The following is an 18,638-nucleotide window of genomic DNA, read 5'->3' as shown; positions in this document are numbered from 1 at the left end:
AAAGGAACACAAAATACATACCTCTTGATGGTACAGGGCATTCTCTTCTAATATAAATCAGGTATTTCTATATATAAGAATGCATTTTCCACAGATTAACTAGTAACCGCTCAGACCAGATAATGAGAAAGTTTAAAAAATCACAGTAAGAATTACAGAATATTTAGTTTTATTAAAAAGTTATCTTTTCCCCTCTGAAATAGTACTTGCATTATTTTTTTTCCTGCTCCCTTCTGATAAACTGCTGGCATCTACAGTAATTCTAAAATTTAAAGTGAAAACAAGCTATCAATTTATCCAATAAAGGATAAATATTATCTTAAGAACCCAGAGAGATACACTAAATTATGACCTTTTGGTTTTTAAAGATGCTGAAATCATCTAGTTGAAAAGGTATGGTTCTACTGGGGATGAAGGTCCCATGAGATCAAATGCTGCCGGTAGAAGTTCAATTAAACTAATCTTGGACTTAACACTTGACATTTAAAAGCTTAGAAACAACTCTAAAATAGTATAGTTTCATTTTAATACACAGATTTATTCCAAACCTGTGTATTTATGGGTAAAAATACTTCTTATTCAATTGTAAGAGGACTAAATATAATTCAAAATTTCTATTTATAGCCTATCATGGATTTTCTCATAATTTAAATAGCTATGTGGCATAGTATATCTTCTTGGTTTAAATAAGTTGTGCAGCTCTCCTGTGACTTTCAATGCCTTGTGGCAATTTAGTTTAAAATACAAAGAGAGACAGACAGACAGACAGGGTATGTGATCAGAACCTGGAGGAAAAAAGAGAAAACGGAGAAGAGCTTATAGTACTAAACACAAATATTCTCCCAGAAACACCGTAAAATCTTTGTTTTAAAAAAAAAGTAGAAAGTATAACAAGGGCAAGGTTTTTTGAACCCTTAAAGATAATTTCACAGCCGTTCTGGAAAGACAATCAGTTATGACCGAGGCAGCAGCATATACTCTGTAAGAATAAATAATTTTATAGTATATCAAATAAGATATGGGGCTAGATAGTTGTTAACATATCAACCTAGATTTAACATGGGAAGAAAACAATAAATGCTCTAAAGAGTTCAGATGATGTCATAATCAATCATCTAATACATGTTTAATGAAGGAATAAATATGTAAGACATCAGGCCAGGCTCTGTGAACATAAAACACATAAATCATATATAATCTTCAAGGGCAACTTTTATAGATGAGAAAAAGTTATACCTACCTATCTAGGACTTAGAAATTTTGTAGGTATGATTACCATGGAAAAAAATAGGCTGAGAAAGTTGTTGGGTTGATCATAGATTTTAAAAATTGTTTATATTATATACCATGACATAAACTGTATTTGGGCTATTTGAGCAGATACTCACAGAATGATTGTAAGAAGGTTCCAATATCACAGGTAATGACATTTTCCCTTGAAGATTCAATTTTGTTAAATAAAAAATCTTTTCCCCCACAATCTTTTCTTTTTTCATGCGGTGTATACCATACAGTCTAAACCGAACTGCATAATTTCCAATCATCTCAGATTCAACATGATTAAATTTGAATGTTTCTGTGAAGACAGGGCATGGTCCTCTCTGGATGCTGGTTTTTGCTCTCTGTTTCTTTATAGGTAGAAGAACAAGGTGTACTTGCCATGAGTTGCCACCTGTCCTGTTATATGTTGGGATATCTGTGACAGCTGTCACTGTTACCAGAAGCTTCTGTTCTTGTGAGTCATAGTCAAAAGTCACATCCAGGGTACCATATTTAGCTTCTGGCTCAGGATCAAAAGGTTTAGGAAGCTGTGAAGAGGATCCTTGAGCTGACACATCCTAAGAAAAGCAAATTTAAATGTTTTCAGTTTTTAACTCCATTATTTAATTCAGAATGTAAATAAGTACCTGGTATTTCTTTAGAAGGATGATATGAAAACTGTTTTGATTTGCTATCGTAAAGAAAGTAATAATAATCAACAGCCAACTATAATCAAAAGTTACTCTTTTGAGGCAGAATAACGTAAGTTAAACTCAAAAACTTAGTAAGTAAATACATGGAATAGTCACCATTACAATTTTGAGAACGTTGGCTGTATGTTTTTAACGTGAGAAATTGAAAATATACATTTCAAGGTGTATCTCTGTTCTTTTTGTGAGAAAAAAAAAAAAGCTAAATTTTTAATGTTATAAACAATACAATTGACAGCTCAATATCAGGTTGGAGAGAAAGAGAACATGAATAGAAGGATAATGCTATTGAAACATTTGGTTCCAATTTCAGATGTTCCCCCCAATGCCCCCACCTGTATTAGAATGTTAACATATTTAGGCTTAAAAGTCAATGGAAAGTTGAAATATGAAAGTATAAACACAAAAGCCTCAAAATATTTAAAGCCAAATATTTATTTTCCATAACACACACACTATTTCAATTTTTAACTAGAATTTCAAAGTATATATTATTTTTAATACTAATACTGTTGAAAATGGCAGGATACATACTTCAAAAGTTAAAAAAGTGTTAAACTGTGTATTTTACTTGTAAGAGTAAAAGAAACTGTACCCACTTTGATCATCTCAAATTCCTGCTAATCTAACTATCTGGGATGTAATAGTTTCAGCTAGTTACTGAATAGTACCAAATTCAGCTCTCAGACTTTTCAGCTATACCACTTCACCCCTTCAAGTATTTTAACAAATCAAAGGTCCGTCTAGTCAAGGCTATGGCTTTTCCAGTGGTCATGTATGGATGTGAGAGTTGGACTATAAAGAAAGCTGAGCGCCGAAGAATTGATGCTTTTGAACTGTGGTGTTGGAGAAGACTCTTGAGAGTCCCTTGGACTGCAAGGAGATCCAACCAGTCCATCCTAAAGATCAGTCCTCCTGGGTGTTCATTGGAAGGACTGATGTTGAAGCTGAAACTCCAATACTTTGGCCACCTGATGTGGAGAGCTAACTCATTGGAAAAGACCCTGATACTGGGAAAGATTGAAGGCAGAAGGAGAAGGGGACGACAGAGGATGAGATGGTTGGATGGCATCACTGACTCAATGGACATGGGTTTGGGTGGACTCTGGGAGTTGGTGATGGACAGGGAGGCCTGGCGTGCTGCGGTTCATGGGGTTACAAAGAGTCAGACACGACTGAGCGACTGAACTGAACTGATAGCTGATATGGCTATGTAACTCTGCTCCAGCCAATGGGAAAGAGAGAGAGTTCTGTATAAACCATCCAGATCAGGTCTGCAGAAGAAAGTACCTGCTCTGCACTCTCTTCTCTGTCACTCTTCCCACAAGCAGATACACACGGAGGATGTGTGGGTCAGCTTGGACCAAGTAGATTAGATCAGCACCCTAGGGGATGACAGTGACTAAAAAGCATGAACTGGGCTGATGGATGATGATGTTGTCAAATGGTCTGTCAAACGAAAGGCAATCTTCCATGGCTTTGTATTTGATGGTATATTTGTCTCTTTGTTTTAGGACCTTTGTTGTTTAATCACTCGGTTGAGTCTGACGTTTTGCAACCCCCTGGACTGTAGCCTGCCTGGTTCCTCTGTCTATTGGATTTTGCAAGGAAGAACACTGGAGTGGGTTGCCGTTTCCTTCTCCAGGGGATCTTCCTGACCCAGAGATTGAACCCGCACCTCCTGCATTGGCAGGTGGATTCTTTCCTACTGAGCCGACTGGGAAGCCCAATAGGTCCTTAACATGTACCTGACTATTGCACCTACTGTGTGCCTGGCTGTATTTTCGGTGGCAGGATGACCAGAGAATCAAAAAGACATGAGTCTTTGACCTTGTAAATCTACATGTCTACCTATGAGGATTCAACTGCTATCATGAATGGAAGAAAAGATGACAAGAGAAGAATTCTTTAGGAGCAGGAACAAAGTCTCACAGGGGAACTCATTTTTTTACGCAATATGATTAGATCGGTATAAAAATATTCATACTCTGTTACACTGATAGTTTAGAGCAAGATGTTTTAATACATGCCACTTCATAATTATAGATGATTAATTATATTAATTTATTTTTCAATTAAATATTTTATAAAATAGTGTCATGACAGCTAAGATTGTCAAGGTAATAAATATTTTTATAAGGTCCCAGAAGGCTATTTCTGAATTTTGTTTCTCTTGGTGCCTTCCTATTTTTTTTTTCCTGGGCATTCTGAGAGCTCTCATGAAACTGGGAGTTAAAAGGGTAGGCCCTTTAGAGATAAAAGCTACTATTTGTATTCTACAAATAGGTAATTAGAAAACAACTCCTCTTTTCAAGGTTCTGAGCCAAAGTTGTAAATAATCTTTAGCAACAGGTTATCAACACAGTTAATGAACTCCTTGCCTGGCAAGCTTGTGATTCCTCCTTGGTCCTCTCCCAGTTCAACTGTGTATGGAGATAGATAGGCTCTAAGAGAGCTGGAGCCTGGACTAAACCAACAGGAAGGTAAGAATTTTCTAGTTGGTAAATAATATTTATTAAAGGAATGGTGGTAGGCAAAATAAACTCCAAAAGACACAAGAATCAGTTTCATACTAACATAGGCTATCAGCATTGAAGTATTCAGGTGACATGCATTCGCTATAGTTTGAATATATTCAGTTTTGCTGTAGAAGACACAAATACAAGCAGGATAGGGGAGACTCCTTATAAGAAGTATTAACACAGAGAGCAAGCTTCTGAAATACAGGCAAAACTCACAGGCTCTGTTAACTATAGATAATAGGTAAGGAAGTAACTTGAGAGACACAAGCAGAATTCAGAAGATGTGGTAAATGTAGATAATAAATAAGTTAATCACTTGCAAGATATGCTCAAGACAGAATAAACAGAAAATAGGACAGAACAAATGACTATTAGCTATGGAAAGGGACAGAAAGCCTAAGCTATGATCAAGTCACCTCTGGGCTGACAGCTCTGCCACCCATGTGTTCTATGTAAGAAATGCAGATAAAATCTGTGTCTAGTAGACTAACTGCAAGTTTCTATGGTGGCCAGGAGGATGCCTTCTCCTGCATGTCTCCCATAAAACCAGTATGGCCCTGGGAACCCTTGTTCAGATCTCAGCTGCTGTCCCTGTTACCAGGCCATAATTAGGGAATGCTACTAGAGCAGAAATAGTGTAAGACTGGACATAAGGACAGTATGTCCACTGGGATCCACACAGCGTGGTCCTGCCTCCTGTACTTACTGGTATCCTATCCTAAGGGTGTTCTCCTACCTTATCTTGCTCCTCTTACTTCTTGCTTTATATCTGAAATAGCTTAACACACACACACACACACACACATGCATATGCACTCACACATACACACACCAGGGTAATCTGAGCATCTTAATTCAGTCTGTTTTGAGTCCTCTGGGATTTCTTGCCTGGTGGTGTACTTGGAGGGAACCAATGCTTCAAAGTAATTTCCCACACTATGATTCAGGTGAAGAGGGGCAATGTAGCAAAGCTTTTTAGAGCACTGTTTTTACAGTCAGGTAGACCTGGGTTTGAATTACATTCAAGATCTGCTTATACTTGGGCAAACTGCTTAATTCTCTGAGTTTTAATATTTTCTTTTCTAAAATGGAAATAACAACTTCCTGAAGGTGATGTTGTTAGAATTAAATGAGCTGACTGTGTAAAAATTACAGCAAAATTCCTAGGACAATTGGTGATAGCTATTACTGTTGTTAGTTCCACAATCCAGGTTTCATTGTTAACTTCTTGGCTAGCTATATAGTTTCCAAGTCTATAAAACAGTTATCTCAAATTTGCTCAGGTATAGAACATGGAGAAATATTCTTTGTGGAAAATCATGAAATACTGCTATATTAAACTTATAACACCAATATAGAATTTTAGATACTATATAATAATATTAGAAATAGTAGAAAAGTAATAACAGATAAAAAGTGTCCTTAGAAATTTTTATGTAAGAAAAAATTTAAGGAAATTGTATTCAGAGCTCTACTTTCATTATCTTATTTTGGCAATAGATAAAAATTCACCTAGTAAGAACACTGACAGCCTGCAGTATCATGAAATGTCGTATGAGACAAAACTTGTAAAGGCTTGCAATCTAGAAGAACGTAAATACTGCCTTATGAAAACCTCTAGATTACCTTTACAGTTTCCATCATCATAGGAAGATCAAAACAAATCCTTTTTAGAACATGGGAAGACTTCAAAAGTATAACACACCTATTTTTATTGCCGTTTTCACATTTTCTGCTCCACAAAGAGGAACTCTTAAAGCACAACCAGCCAATCACTCTGAATGCATGATGCCATGAATTCAAACTTCATGGTAAAGCTGAGCATCACTTATCCCTTCCACATTCCAGAGAGTGAAACTGCAAACAATATTCTGTAAGGTTTGTAAAACATTAAAGGGAAACCTCCCAATAGTAAAAATATCTAAATTCAGTAATTTAAAAAATAAACACAAACATAAATAGGAACCTTAACATAAAAGAAATGGGTAATTCCAGAATATTTTATGTAAAATGCTAAACAAAAATTTTTTTAAACCCCAACAGAAGTTGAAATGTTGGGGAAGATACTTTTCAGCATCTTGTATATTGCTCTCAGTTTTATCAACCCATCCTTTTTTTGAGGGGGAGTTGAAGGATGGTTGGGACAGCCCTGAAAGGTCTGCTGGATAAAAACAGAAACCATAAGCCACAAAGGACACGACAGTGATAACACCTTCTGACCAGGAGGAGAAGCACAGGATTATTATCTTCCAAATAACATTAATTTTAAATATTCTATGTGCTTTTACTTACTTCAGGGCTCAGGACTGCAGTGCTGTCACTTGGAACATCTTCTTCATATCCTTTATTATGAAAACTTTCTATTTCATGACCTGTGCTTCCTTCACTCGGACACTTGTTATATGAGCATCTTGGACTGTTGCTGCAGTGGGAAAATTCACATTTACTGTCCCCAATTTCTGAGGGTGTGCATGAGAGGTGGGGAGAACCACTGTCATCCTGATATGGTGGTGGCTGCAATTCATCCAGTGGGGGTGTTCTTCTCATTCTCTGAATGCAGTTTCCTGATAATGATTAAGAATCTGGTCACTGTTTCCAATTAGCCTCAACATGCAGTATAGTCCACAATAATTGTAAATAACTTAAAAAAAACTGGATTAAAATGTTGTGGCAAGGTAATTACTAGATTTACTAATGAGTTTTCTTCTTCCCTGGTTCAGATGCAGAAAGCAAATAATCTGGTTTCTCAGTCCTCTCCTGCATAGTAAGATGAGGAAAAACAAGTTATGTACCAAGACACCCTGTTTCATATTATGAAAATGGGACAGCGATAAATACTAGTGAAATCGATGATTTATATAGGTCCATCTTTCAAAACAATCCTAAAGCATACAAACTTCAACTATTCCCTCTAGTCACAATAGGTAGGTAAAACAAATATAAACCTCATTTATTTTCTTCAATTACTGAGATGAACTTAAACTAGCATTCACCTCAGCAGCATTGGAAACTAGGTTTTCCTGTCTAGCCGAGACCCAGAATCCTGAAATGAAGTGCACTGTGAATCGAGGCCTAATTCCCTGTGTGCTGTGCTTAAGTGCTCATTTATGTCTGACTTTGCAACTCCATGGACTGTAGCCCGCCACCCACCAGCAAAGTCTGAAGTCCGCATTCCACCCTGTCTCCCTTATGAAGAGGTCACTCCCTGCTCCACCACATCCTGCATCAGGACTCCTAAAGTCCACTCTACCTTGTCTATAGTAGGCATCTCAAACTCTACATTTTCTCTCTCTCCTAAATTTTTAACTTTTACTTCAATGATTTACCTAAATAACAGAATAAGCAGGCCTGTGAACAGGACAGAGGTGGGGACAGGCGGGTATGTTAGGAAATAAGAGTTCACCATACAACTCAGGGATAGCTAAATCTGTGCAAATAATTCCTGGACATAATATCAGATATAAAACTTAAACATGGCTCAGTTTTTCCTTTGATGGACTGTCACTCTGCTTTCTCGAAAGGACCTCTGGAAAATAGGTCATTTGTATTTCTTATAACGGAGAAATGTTCAACAGGTCTTCTGTTCTTGCTAAGATAGAAAAGCTTCTTGCTAAGACAGAAAAACTTTACGTAAGAACTATAAAACTCATTTAAAAATTACCATGATGTCTGGTTCAAATGAAAAATACTGATCTGCATCAGCTTAGCACAGATTTACATATTTGATCAAAAGTCCTAATTTTGGAAAAAGAAATTAAATGTGTCACCCAGTGAGTCTAACATAGCAGTGTTAGGAAATAAACACAACATAGAAAAATTAATGACTTAAGTTGAAACTAAATTTGAGGAGATAGATTGGAAGTAGTAGCCAAGAAAACACAATAAATCAGATTTCAGCATGGGGCTTCCAGGAAAGCTACTGTTTTCCTGACAAAGCAGCAGACTTAACTTGCATGTCCCTTTTGCCCAGTGGCTTTTCCCCTTTCTCCTGCTTTAGAGGCGTAGCACTCATAACCATGAAGTAACAAGCATGAGAATGAAAACTAAGGATGATGAGGAAGTATCTGAAGAATTACTAAGTAGCTACCTCCAAAACTTCTTGATGTCTGAGACAAATTTGGAAAAAACCAACCAACAAACAAAAAAAACCCCCACAAAAACAACGACTTCCTTGGCAGTCCAGTGGTTAAGACTCCAAGCTTCCGTTGCAGGGGGCATGGGATCAATCCCTGGTCAAGGAACTAAGATCCCACATGCTGCACGGCACAGCCAACCCCCACCCACCCCCCATCTCCAAAACAAAATCCCCCCAAACTTGATATCTGAATTTCCTTTTGTTTCTAAATATATTCTCTGGTAGTTTTTAAACTGACATCTTCTCTCCCTTTAAAAATGTTTATTTAACCAGTCACTGAATTATAAATTAAATTGTAATACCTAAATATTTACTATAACATGAAGTCAATTAAAAAATTCCCAACATAGTAGTTCTAAGAATCAGCATACCATTTTTTCCTTTATTTTAATTTTTTTAAAAAGAGAGATGATCTTTCCCAGATGTCTTTTATTAATAGCATACTATCCCATAGGTCTCACTGGACAGAACTAGGTCACATGTCTATTTCTAAACCCACCTGTGGTAGGGAGGATGTGATTACCATAACTGGCTTAACCCGAAGCCTTCAAATTGAAGCTAGGGATAGGATACATCTCACTGCTCATATCTATATGGAAAAGAGTAGATGCCACTCAATGAATTAAAAAAAAGGACTGGGAACAAGACAAGGATTCTGACTCTCATTACTTTTATTCAGCATGGTACTTGAAGTCCTAGCCATAGAAATTAGGCAAGAAAAGAAAGACATCCAAATTGGAAAGGAAAAAGTAAAACTATCTGTATTGGCAATGACATATTATATATAAAAAACCATAAAGAGTCCACAAAAAAAACCTTTTAGAACTAATAAACATAATCAGTAAAGCTGCTGGATACAAAATCAATGTAAAAATCAGTTGTGTTTTTATCAACTCACATGAATTATCATAAAAATAAGGGAAAAATTCCAATTACAATTGCATGTAAAGGATCCACCTGCCAATGCAGGAGACATGTGAGACATACATTTAACCCCTGGGTTGGGAAGATCCCTTGGAGAAGGAAATAGCAACCCACTCCAGTATTCTTGCCTAGGAATTCCCATGGACAGAGGTGCCTGGTGGGCTACCATCCACGAGGTCGCAAAGACTGAGGCACGACTGAGAAACAGCATGCACAGGCATGCACCAAGGAATAAATTTAACCAAAGAGCTGAAACACCTTTACTCTAAAAACTATAAGACACTGATGAAAGGAACTGAAAAACACACAAATAAATGGAAAGATATTCTGTGTTTATGGACTGGAAGAATATTGTGAAAATATTCACACTATCCAAAGCAATCTACAGATTCAACGCAATAGCTATAAATATTCCAATGGCATTTTTTTCCCACAGAAATAGAAAAAACAACCCTAAAATTTGTATGGAAACACAGAAGATTTCAAATAGCCAAAGAGATCTTGAAAAAGAAGGAAAAAGTGGGAAGTATCAAACTTCCTGATTTGAAAGTATAATACAAATCTACATTAATCAAAACAGAATGTTACTGGCACAAAAGCAGACACATTGTCCAACATAACAGAGAGCCCACGAGTAAACCTACATATGTATGGTCAATTAATTTATGACAAAGGAGCCAAGAAAATACAATAAGGAGAAGATAGTCTCTCTAATACATGGTGATGGGAAAACTGGACAGCCATATGCAAAAGAATGATACTGAACTAGTGTCTTGCATCATATACATAAATCAACTTGGAATGGATGAAATACTTGAATATAAGAACTGAAACCATGAACTCATACAAGAAAACAGAGTGTGTAAGCTCCTTGACATTGGTCTTCACAATGTTTTACATCTGACACCAAAAGTAAAGGCAATAAAAGCAAAAATAAGCAAGTAGGGTTACATAAAACTAAATAGCTTCTTCACTGCAAACAATCAACAAAATTAAAAGTCAACCTACAGAATGGTGGAAAATATTTACAAATCATGTATCTGGTGAGGTGTTAATATCCAAAATACATGAAGAACTCACAACTCAGTGAAACACCTAACAATCTGACTGAAAAATGGGTTGAGAAACTAAAAAACATCTTTGGAAAAAAGTTGTTTTCCAAAGAAGATATGCAAATGACCAACAGAAACATGAAAAAGTTTTCAAATCACTAATCATCAGAGAAATGCAAGTTATTCGCCATGAAATATCAACTCACACCTGGCAGAACGGCGATTATCAAAAAGCCGAGAGATAACTAGTGCTGGGTAGGATGTGGAGAAGGGGGAATCCTTGCACACCACTGGTGGGAGTGTGAACTGCTGAAACCACTATGGAAAACAATATGGAGATTGCTCAAAAAAGTGAAAATTGAACTCATATATGATCCAGCAATTGTACTTCTCTGCACTTCTCTGGAGGACATGAAATCACTATACTGAAAAGATACCTGCATTTCCATATTCACTAAAGTATTATTTGTAATAGCCAAGACATGGAAACAACTGAAGTGTCCATCATGAATGAATGGATAGAGATAATGTGGTTTAGACAGACAATGGACTATATTCAGCCATAAAAGAAAAGTTGCCATTTGTGACAACAGGGACGGACCTTGAGGCCAAAAATGTTAAGTGAAGTAAGTAAAAGAAAAAGATAAATACTTCTATGTCACGTATACATAGAATCTTAAAAATAATGAATCCATGGATATGGAGAACAGGTTGGTGGTAGGCAAAACATGGCAGGGATGGGGGTAGGAGAAAGGGAGGAAGGTGGTAAAAGGCACAAACTTCCAGTCACAAGATAAATAAGTCCTGGGGACGCAATTCACAGTGTTGACTATACTTAATAATACTGCATTGTATATTTAAAATTTGCTGAGAGTAGAATAAAAATAGATAAAAGTTCTTATCCGGAGACTAAATGTACAACTATGTAAAATGACTGATGTTAACTAAGCCCATTGTGATAATCACTTTGCAATATTTACATATTATCAAACCATTATGTTGTACATCTTGGAATAACACAAAGTTATATGTTAATTAAATCTCCATAAAATTAGGAAAAGTAAAAAAATGACTCAGTGTTTTCCTTCCAAAAACTTATACACTTTGGGAGTACAAAAACATGCACACATTAAACAAAACAAAAAAGTGAATGCCTAAAGGTGCCAGGAAGGAGGAAGATAAAGGATCCTTGCTTTTCTTATCCATCAGTCTAGCAATTGATTTCAGTCTCCATTTTTATTAGAAAAAAAAATCTTCTCTTTATGTGGGTCCATTTCCACTTTTAATAATCCTTTTCTGAACTTCCTTTTGATGCGACCAGCACATACAGTTTCTGTCTGGTAATTGCATTATACCTCACTTCCTTTGGCTTACTCTTTCACTTATCAAGTCCCTGTCTAGCTGCCACCAACTGTGGTACTTACACAGCTGACCTCCAGTCATCTGAATCTTATTTAGAGTTAGTGTCACTGTGGTCCAAAGACTAAGGCATAAGTTATCCCAAAGAAGTTTACTGATATATAAAGATTCTAAGTCGGAGAAGGCAGTGGCACGCCACTCCAGCACTCTTGCCTGGAAAATCCCATGGACGGAGGAGCCTGGTAGGCTGCAGTCCATGGGGTCGCTAAGAGTCGGACACGACTGAGCGACTTCATTTTCACTTTTCACTTTCCTGCATTGGAGAAGGAAATGGCAACCCACTCCAGCGTTCTTGCCTGGAGAATCCCAGGGACGGGGGAGCCTGGTGGGCTGCCGTCTATGGGGTCGCACAGAGTCGGACACGACTGAAGCGACTTAGCAAATTAGCAAAGATGCTAAGTAGGCTCTATGGGTTGATTTCAATATTGTTTCTGGATTTGAGAGAAACAACTTTAAAGCTGTGAAGTGGAATATATAAAATATTTTGGAATACATATATATATATAAACATTGGGATTTATAAATTATGTAAGTTTATATAATTATATATTATTGTATAAATCCTCAAAGCTTTGAATATAATTACCACACTTTTCTCTTTAATTTTCATTTTACTCTTGCATTTTACTTTTCAAAGTGAAGAAGGCCAAATGTATCTGGAATTTAAATTTCATTGAAAAGATACAGCTATGAGGATTTCTTCTTTAACTCTCTGCAATAGTATCTTTCTTCCTCTAGCTGTTAACTGCTTTTCACTATCTACATAGTGTAAGAACTTGGCTTAAACTGAATTGATGTTGGAAAAATTTTAAGACAATTGTTTTATAAAATAGCACAATTTATGTCAGAGTTGTTAGATTACACTATAAACATCCAACCTTAGAAAGAAATTTTTTGTGGGGCTATCAAATACCAGAATGATAATGCCATACTCTTACTTTATTCCTCGTTTTACAACCCAATTTCATACTCTATTTTATGGAAATGATATAAAAGGGTTCATGCATGAATATATTTTAAGCATTTTAATTTTCCATTTGCATATTGCACAGCACCTAGAAAACAAGACAAAGTATCTTCCTACTTTAAGAAAAAAACAGGATGCATGCGTATCTGGAATATGACCTGTAGGTCTCAACACTATGTTTTAAGACACTGGTTTTCAAAGTTTGGCAACTGCAGCTCTAAAAAGAGGTGAATATTCAACATTTGTAGAATTCATACCTCTTTTCAGATGCCTGTGGAAATCTGCTAAAATTTACCATATACTGGGTGATAACTTAAGGCTCAACACATTTCACAAAACTGGGGGTGTAAAGGGGATGTTTTCAAACCACAGTGGAATTAAATTAAAAATCAGAAACAAAAATATAATAAAATGTATAGAAATCTAGATAAAACAGCTAGAAATTTAGATAAACTTCTAAACTGCCCATGGATTAGAGGAGAAATCACAACAGAAATTAGAAAATACATTGAGGATATAATGAGGATAAAAATAATCCATATAAATACTTGCGGAATGTGGCTAAGAAGGACAGTTACAGGCCTAAGTGCATATACTGGGGAGGGCAGGGGAGAGAGGAAGGTTGAAAATCATAATCTGAGTACCCATTTCAAGACGTTTTACAAACAAACAAATGAAATTCAAAGGAAGTAGGAAGAATGAAAGGAGCAGAAATCAAAAATAGAAAACATGCATACAAAACAATACATACAATAGAAAAGCATTAGCAAACCAAAGGAGAAGGAAATGGCAATCCAAGCCAGTATTCTTGCCTAGAGAATCCCATGGACAGAGGAGCCTGTTGGGCTGCTGTCCGTGGTGTCGCACAGAAGTCGGACACGACTGAAGCGACTTAGTATGCATGCATGCATTGGAGAAGGCAATGGCAACCCACTCCAGGTTCTTGCCTGGAGAATCCCAGGGACCGGGGAGCCTGGTGGGCTGCTGCCTATGGGGCCGCACGGAGTTGGACACAACTGAAGCGACTTAGCAGCAGCAGCAGCAAATCAAAATAAAATCCATTGAGAACACTAATAAAATTGATAAGATGCTAGAAGAGACTAGTCAAGAAGAAAAAGAGATGGCATAAATTATTAATCTCAAGAATAAAAAAGAGGACTTCATTTCAAATCCTTGACACATTAAAAAGACAGCGAGCTTTCCCTCTGTTCTCCCCTTTTTGGAAACTTGTCAGTCCCAAAGCTATTCAGTGGGCAGAGGGAGGCAGCGGTCTGCCCTGCTGGTGGCACCAGAAGCTGCACGGGCCAGAGCCATGTGTCAGAGCCCAAGGAGGGCAGAGAGGGCATCCGCACACGGGGCAGTGCCATGCAGCATGACGGAGTCCAGTCTGGGTGAAGCTGGGTGTGTTGGGTGAGCGCAGCACAGGGAGCCAGAGCCTCAACAGGGTACGTGGATTCCCCATGGAAAGGAAGCCTAGCCCGGGCAACAGAGCCCAGAGTGAGGAGTGTGTCCACAATGAGGGAAAGGGCCAGAGCTGGGGGAGAACCAGGGAAAAAACTGGAATAAACCCTGTGATGCTGGATTAACATGAAAAGTATCAGTGTGAGCTCAGGTGTTTAGTAGTAGGCAGAAATACAGTGTAAATATGCATATAACGTGTACACACATACACACACATTCTTGAGTATCCTGGCTCTGTCCACAGCTTAAGAAAAACCCTTTGACAGCAACAAGCATACCTAAGTGCTCCAATCCTGGCTTCTCAATCAGTTCTTCACTAAAGGAATCAGGACTCCATGAAGAAATGGCTAATTCCAGGGCTGAGGAAAGGAAAATATAAGCCAAGCCTAGATAAGCTTCTTGTGTTGAGAGTAAGAACACACTCGAAGAATGATAAGGTCATGTCAAAAGGACAAAGAAGCCAGCTTCAAGGGGGTCACACTGACCAAATCTCACTAACAATTTGAGCTTCTAAATAAATAAATAATCACAATAATGGATCATAAGACACAGAGGAAAAGAGGAAACCATGAGTCCATCTAGACATAAACAAAAATAAACTGGAAGAACTTCGAGAACATAGGTCATTTTTATAGTTAGAGATGCATTCTGATGAAGGACTTAATTATCAAGAGTAATTTAGTGAAGAAGCCTAGTAGACACCTCCTTAATGATGAGATCAAAGGGAACCTTCTGAGTAATGGAGTAAATCAAAATTGTGCATCAGCCGCTAAGATGCAATGAGAGGAATACGGCACCACTTCCAGCTAGAGGTGCGTAACCTGAATCTCATCATGAGGAATATCAGACAGACTCGGATATCCAACAAAAAGTGTAACAGTCAAAAGGGGAATGACTGAAGCACTATTCTAGACTAAAGGAGACGAGCAAGAAAAGGTAACTAAATGCAAGACAAGATTTTGAATTTGATCCTTTTGCTATAATAACATTATTTGCACAACTGTTGACCTTGAGTAGGTTCTGAGAATTAAATGGTGATAATATGTCAAAATATCAATATTAGTGCCTTAATTTTGATGGTTACATTAAGGCTATGCAAGAGAATATTCTTGCTTGTAAAAAATATACACTAACATATTTGAGGGTGAAGAAGCAACCCATTTACCCTTAAATGGTTTAAGGTGGAAAAAAGGACTATAAGGTTTTGCTACAAATGCAGGATGGATTTAACATTAGAAAATGAATCTATCAAAGTCATTGCATTGAAATAATAAAGGTTAAAAGTTATGTGATAATTATAATAGATTTAAAAAATTATTTGATATAATTAATTATCCAATTTTGATAAAAGATTTCTGTGCAAATGAGGAATAGAAGGCAATTTCCTTTAACTCACAAAAGGTATCTTTGAAAGTCCTCTGTGCATGCATGTGTGTGAAGTCACTTCAGTCATGTCTGACTCTTTGTGACCCTATGGACTGTAGCCTGCCAGGCTCCTCTATCCATGGGATTCTCCAGGCAAGAATACTGGAATGGGTTGGCATGCCTTTCCCCAGGGGATCTTCCCAACCCAGGGAGCGAACCCATGGCTCCTGCACTACAGGCACATTCTTTAAACATCAAATTTACTGGTAAAATGTTGAAAACTTTACCTCTGAGATCAAGAATGAGACAAAGATGCCTATTATCATCAGTTCTATTCAACAATGTACCAGAAAGGTGAAAAGACAACGCTCAGAATGGGAGAAAATAATAGCAAATGAAACAAGGGACAAAGGACTAACCTCCAAAATATGCAAGCAGCTCGTGTAGCTCAATATCAGAAAAACAAACAACCCAATCAAAAGATAGGCAGGCCAATTCAGGTTAACGCATATCAAAAACCATCACAGTATTATAATTATCCTCCAATTAAAATAAATTAAATAATTTTGAAAAAAGTAGGCAGATGTTCAAGCAGACAGTTCACCAAAAAAGGCATACATATGGCTAATAAACACATGAAAAGATGCTCAATATTGCTCATTATCAGAGAAATGCAAATCAAAACTTCAGTGAAATAATCACCTCACATCGGTCAGAATGGCCATCATCTTGTTGATGTTTGACAGAACACAACAAAATTCGGTAAAGCAATTATCCTTCAATTAAAAAATAAATAAAGTGGCAAAAAAAAAAAATCTACAAACAATAAATGCCTGAGAGGGTGTGGAGAAAAGGGAACCATCCTGCACTGCTGGTGGGAATGTAAACGGACACAGCACTATGGGGGACAGGACGGAGGCTCCTGAAGAAGCCGGGAATAAAGCTACTATATAACCCAACAATCCCACTACTGGGCGTAAACCCTGAGAAAATCATAATTGAAAAAGACAAATATACCCCAGTGTTCACTGCAGTACTATTTACAATAGAAATAGAAATACAGTGGAAGCAACCTAGACGTCTATAAACAGATGGATGGATAGAGAAGCTGTAGTACATACGTATATAATGGAATATTCAGTTCAGTTCAGTCGCTCAGTTGTGTCCAACTCTTTGTGACCCCATGAATCGCAGCACGCCAGGCCTCCCTGTCCATCACCAACTCCTGGAGTTCACCCAAACTCATGTCCATTTAGTCGGTGATGCCATCCAGCCATCTCATCCTCTGTCATCCCCTTCTCCTCCTGTCCCCAATCCCTCCCAGCATCAGAGTCTTTTCCAATGAGTCAACTCTTCGCATGAGGTGGCCAAAGTATTGGAGTTTTAGCTTTAGCATCAGTCCCTCCAAAGAACACCCAGGGCTGATCTCCTTCAGAATGGACTGGCTGGATCTCCTTGCAGTCCAAGGGACTCTCAAGAGTCTTCTCCAACACCACAGTTCAAAAGCATCAATTCTTCAGCGCTCAGCTTTCTTCACAGTCCAACTTTCACATCCATACATGACCACTGGAAAAACCATAGCCTTGACTAGACGGACCTTTGTTGGCAAAGTAATGTCTCTGCTTTTGAATACGCTATCTGGGTTGGTCATAACTTTCCTTCCAAGGAGCAAGCGTCTTTTAATTTCATGGCTGCAATCACCATCTGCAGTGATTTTGGAGTCCCCAAAAAGAAAGTCTGACACTGTTTCACTGTTTCCCCATCTACTTCCCATGAAGTGATGGGACCAGATGCTACTCAGCCATAAAAAGGCAGGCATCTGAGTCAGTTCTAATGAGGTAGATGAACTGAGAGCCTATTACACACAATGAAATAAGTCAGAAGGAGAAAACCAAATATTGTTTATTAACACATGTATATGAATCTAAAACTATGGTAGCGATGAACCTATTTGCAGGGCAACAGTGGAGACACAGACCCAGAGAACAGACTTATGGACACGGCAGGGAAGGAGGGGCTGGGACGAACGGAGAGAGTAGCGTGGAAACATACACACTACTGTATGTAAATGGACGGCCAGTGGGAACTTGCTGTGTGGCTCTGGGCGCTCCACTGGTGCTCTGTGATGACCTAGAAGGGTGGGATGGGATGGGAGGGGAAGGGAGGTTCAAGACGGAGGGGACATATGAATACCTATGGCTGATTCATGTGGATGTATGGCAGAAACCAACATAATACTGTAAAGCAATTATCATTCAATTAAAAATAAATTTTTTTAAAAAGGAAAGACAACAATGTGCCGGAGGTCCTAGCCAATGGAATAAGCTGAGAAAAAGAAAGGGGTTGGAAAGAAAGAAATAAAACTGCTGTTATGCTCAAATGATGACTATGATATAACAGCAGTAGATAAAATCAAATGCTCAAGCTGGATTTAGAAAAGGCAGAGGAACCAGAGAGAAAATCGCCAACATCCACTGCAACACTGAAAAAGCGAGAGTTTCAGAAAAACATCTACTTCTGCTTTATTGACTATGCCAAAGCCTCCGACTGTGTGGATCACAATAAACTGTGGAAAATTCTTAGAGATGGGAATACTGCTAGGCTACCTGACCTGCCTCCTGAGAAATCTGTACACAGGTCAAGAAACAATATTTAGAACTGGACATGGAACAGCCTACTGGTTCCATATCAGGAAAGGCGTATGTCAAGGCTGTTTATTGTCACCCTGCTTATTTAACTTATATGCAGAGTACCTCATGAGAAATGCTGGACTGGATGAAGCATAAGCTGGAATCAAGATTGCCGGGAGAAATATCAATAACC

General features: G+C 37.8%; 1 protein-coding gene across 1 annotated transcript in view; it reads right to left on the bottom strand.

Moving 5' to 3' along the window:
- SYT14 (synaptotagmin XIV) overlaps positions 1–18,638 on the bottom strand; it is a 202,929-nt gene that overhangs the window by 63,308 nt on the left and 120,983 nt on the right. Inside the window, exons 5-6 of the mRNA XM_010836872.1 lie at positions 6,785–7,056; positions 1,389–1,838 (exon numbers count right to left, since the gene is read on the bottom strand). Coding sequence (XP_010835174.1) covers positions 1,389–1,838; positions 6,785–7,056 — 722 coding nt within the window. The remainder of the gene's footprint in view (positions 1–1,388; positions 1,839–6,784; positions 7,057–18,638) is intronic.

This window comes from Bison bison, unplaced genomic scaffold (assembly GCF_000754665.1).
Source record: "Bison bison bison isolate TAMUID 2011002044 unplaced genomic scaffold, Bison_UMD1.0 scf7180017864067, whole genome shotgun sequence".
Classification (NCBI taxonomy): domain Eukaryota; kingdom Metazoa; phylum Chordata; class Mammalia; order Artiodactyla; family Bovidae; genus Bison; species Bison bison.
Note: the sequence above shows the minus strand (reverse complement) of the source record. Positions and strands in the feature narration are given on the sequence as shown.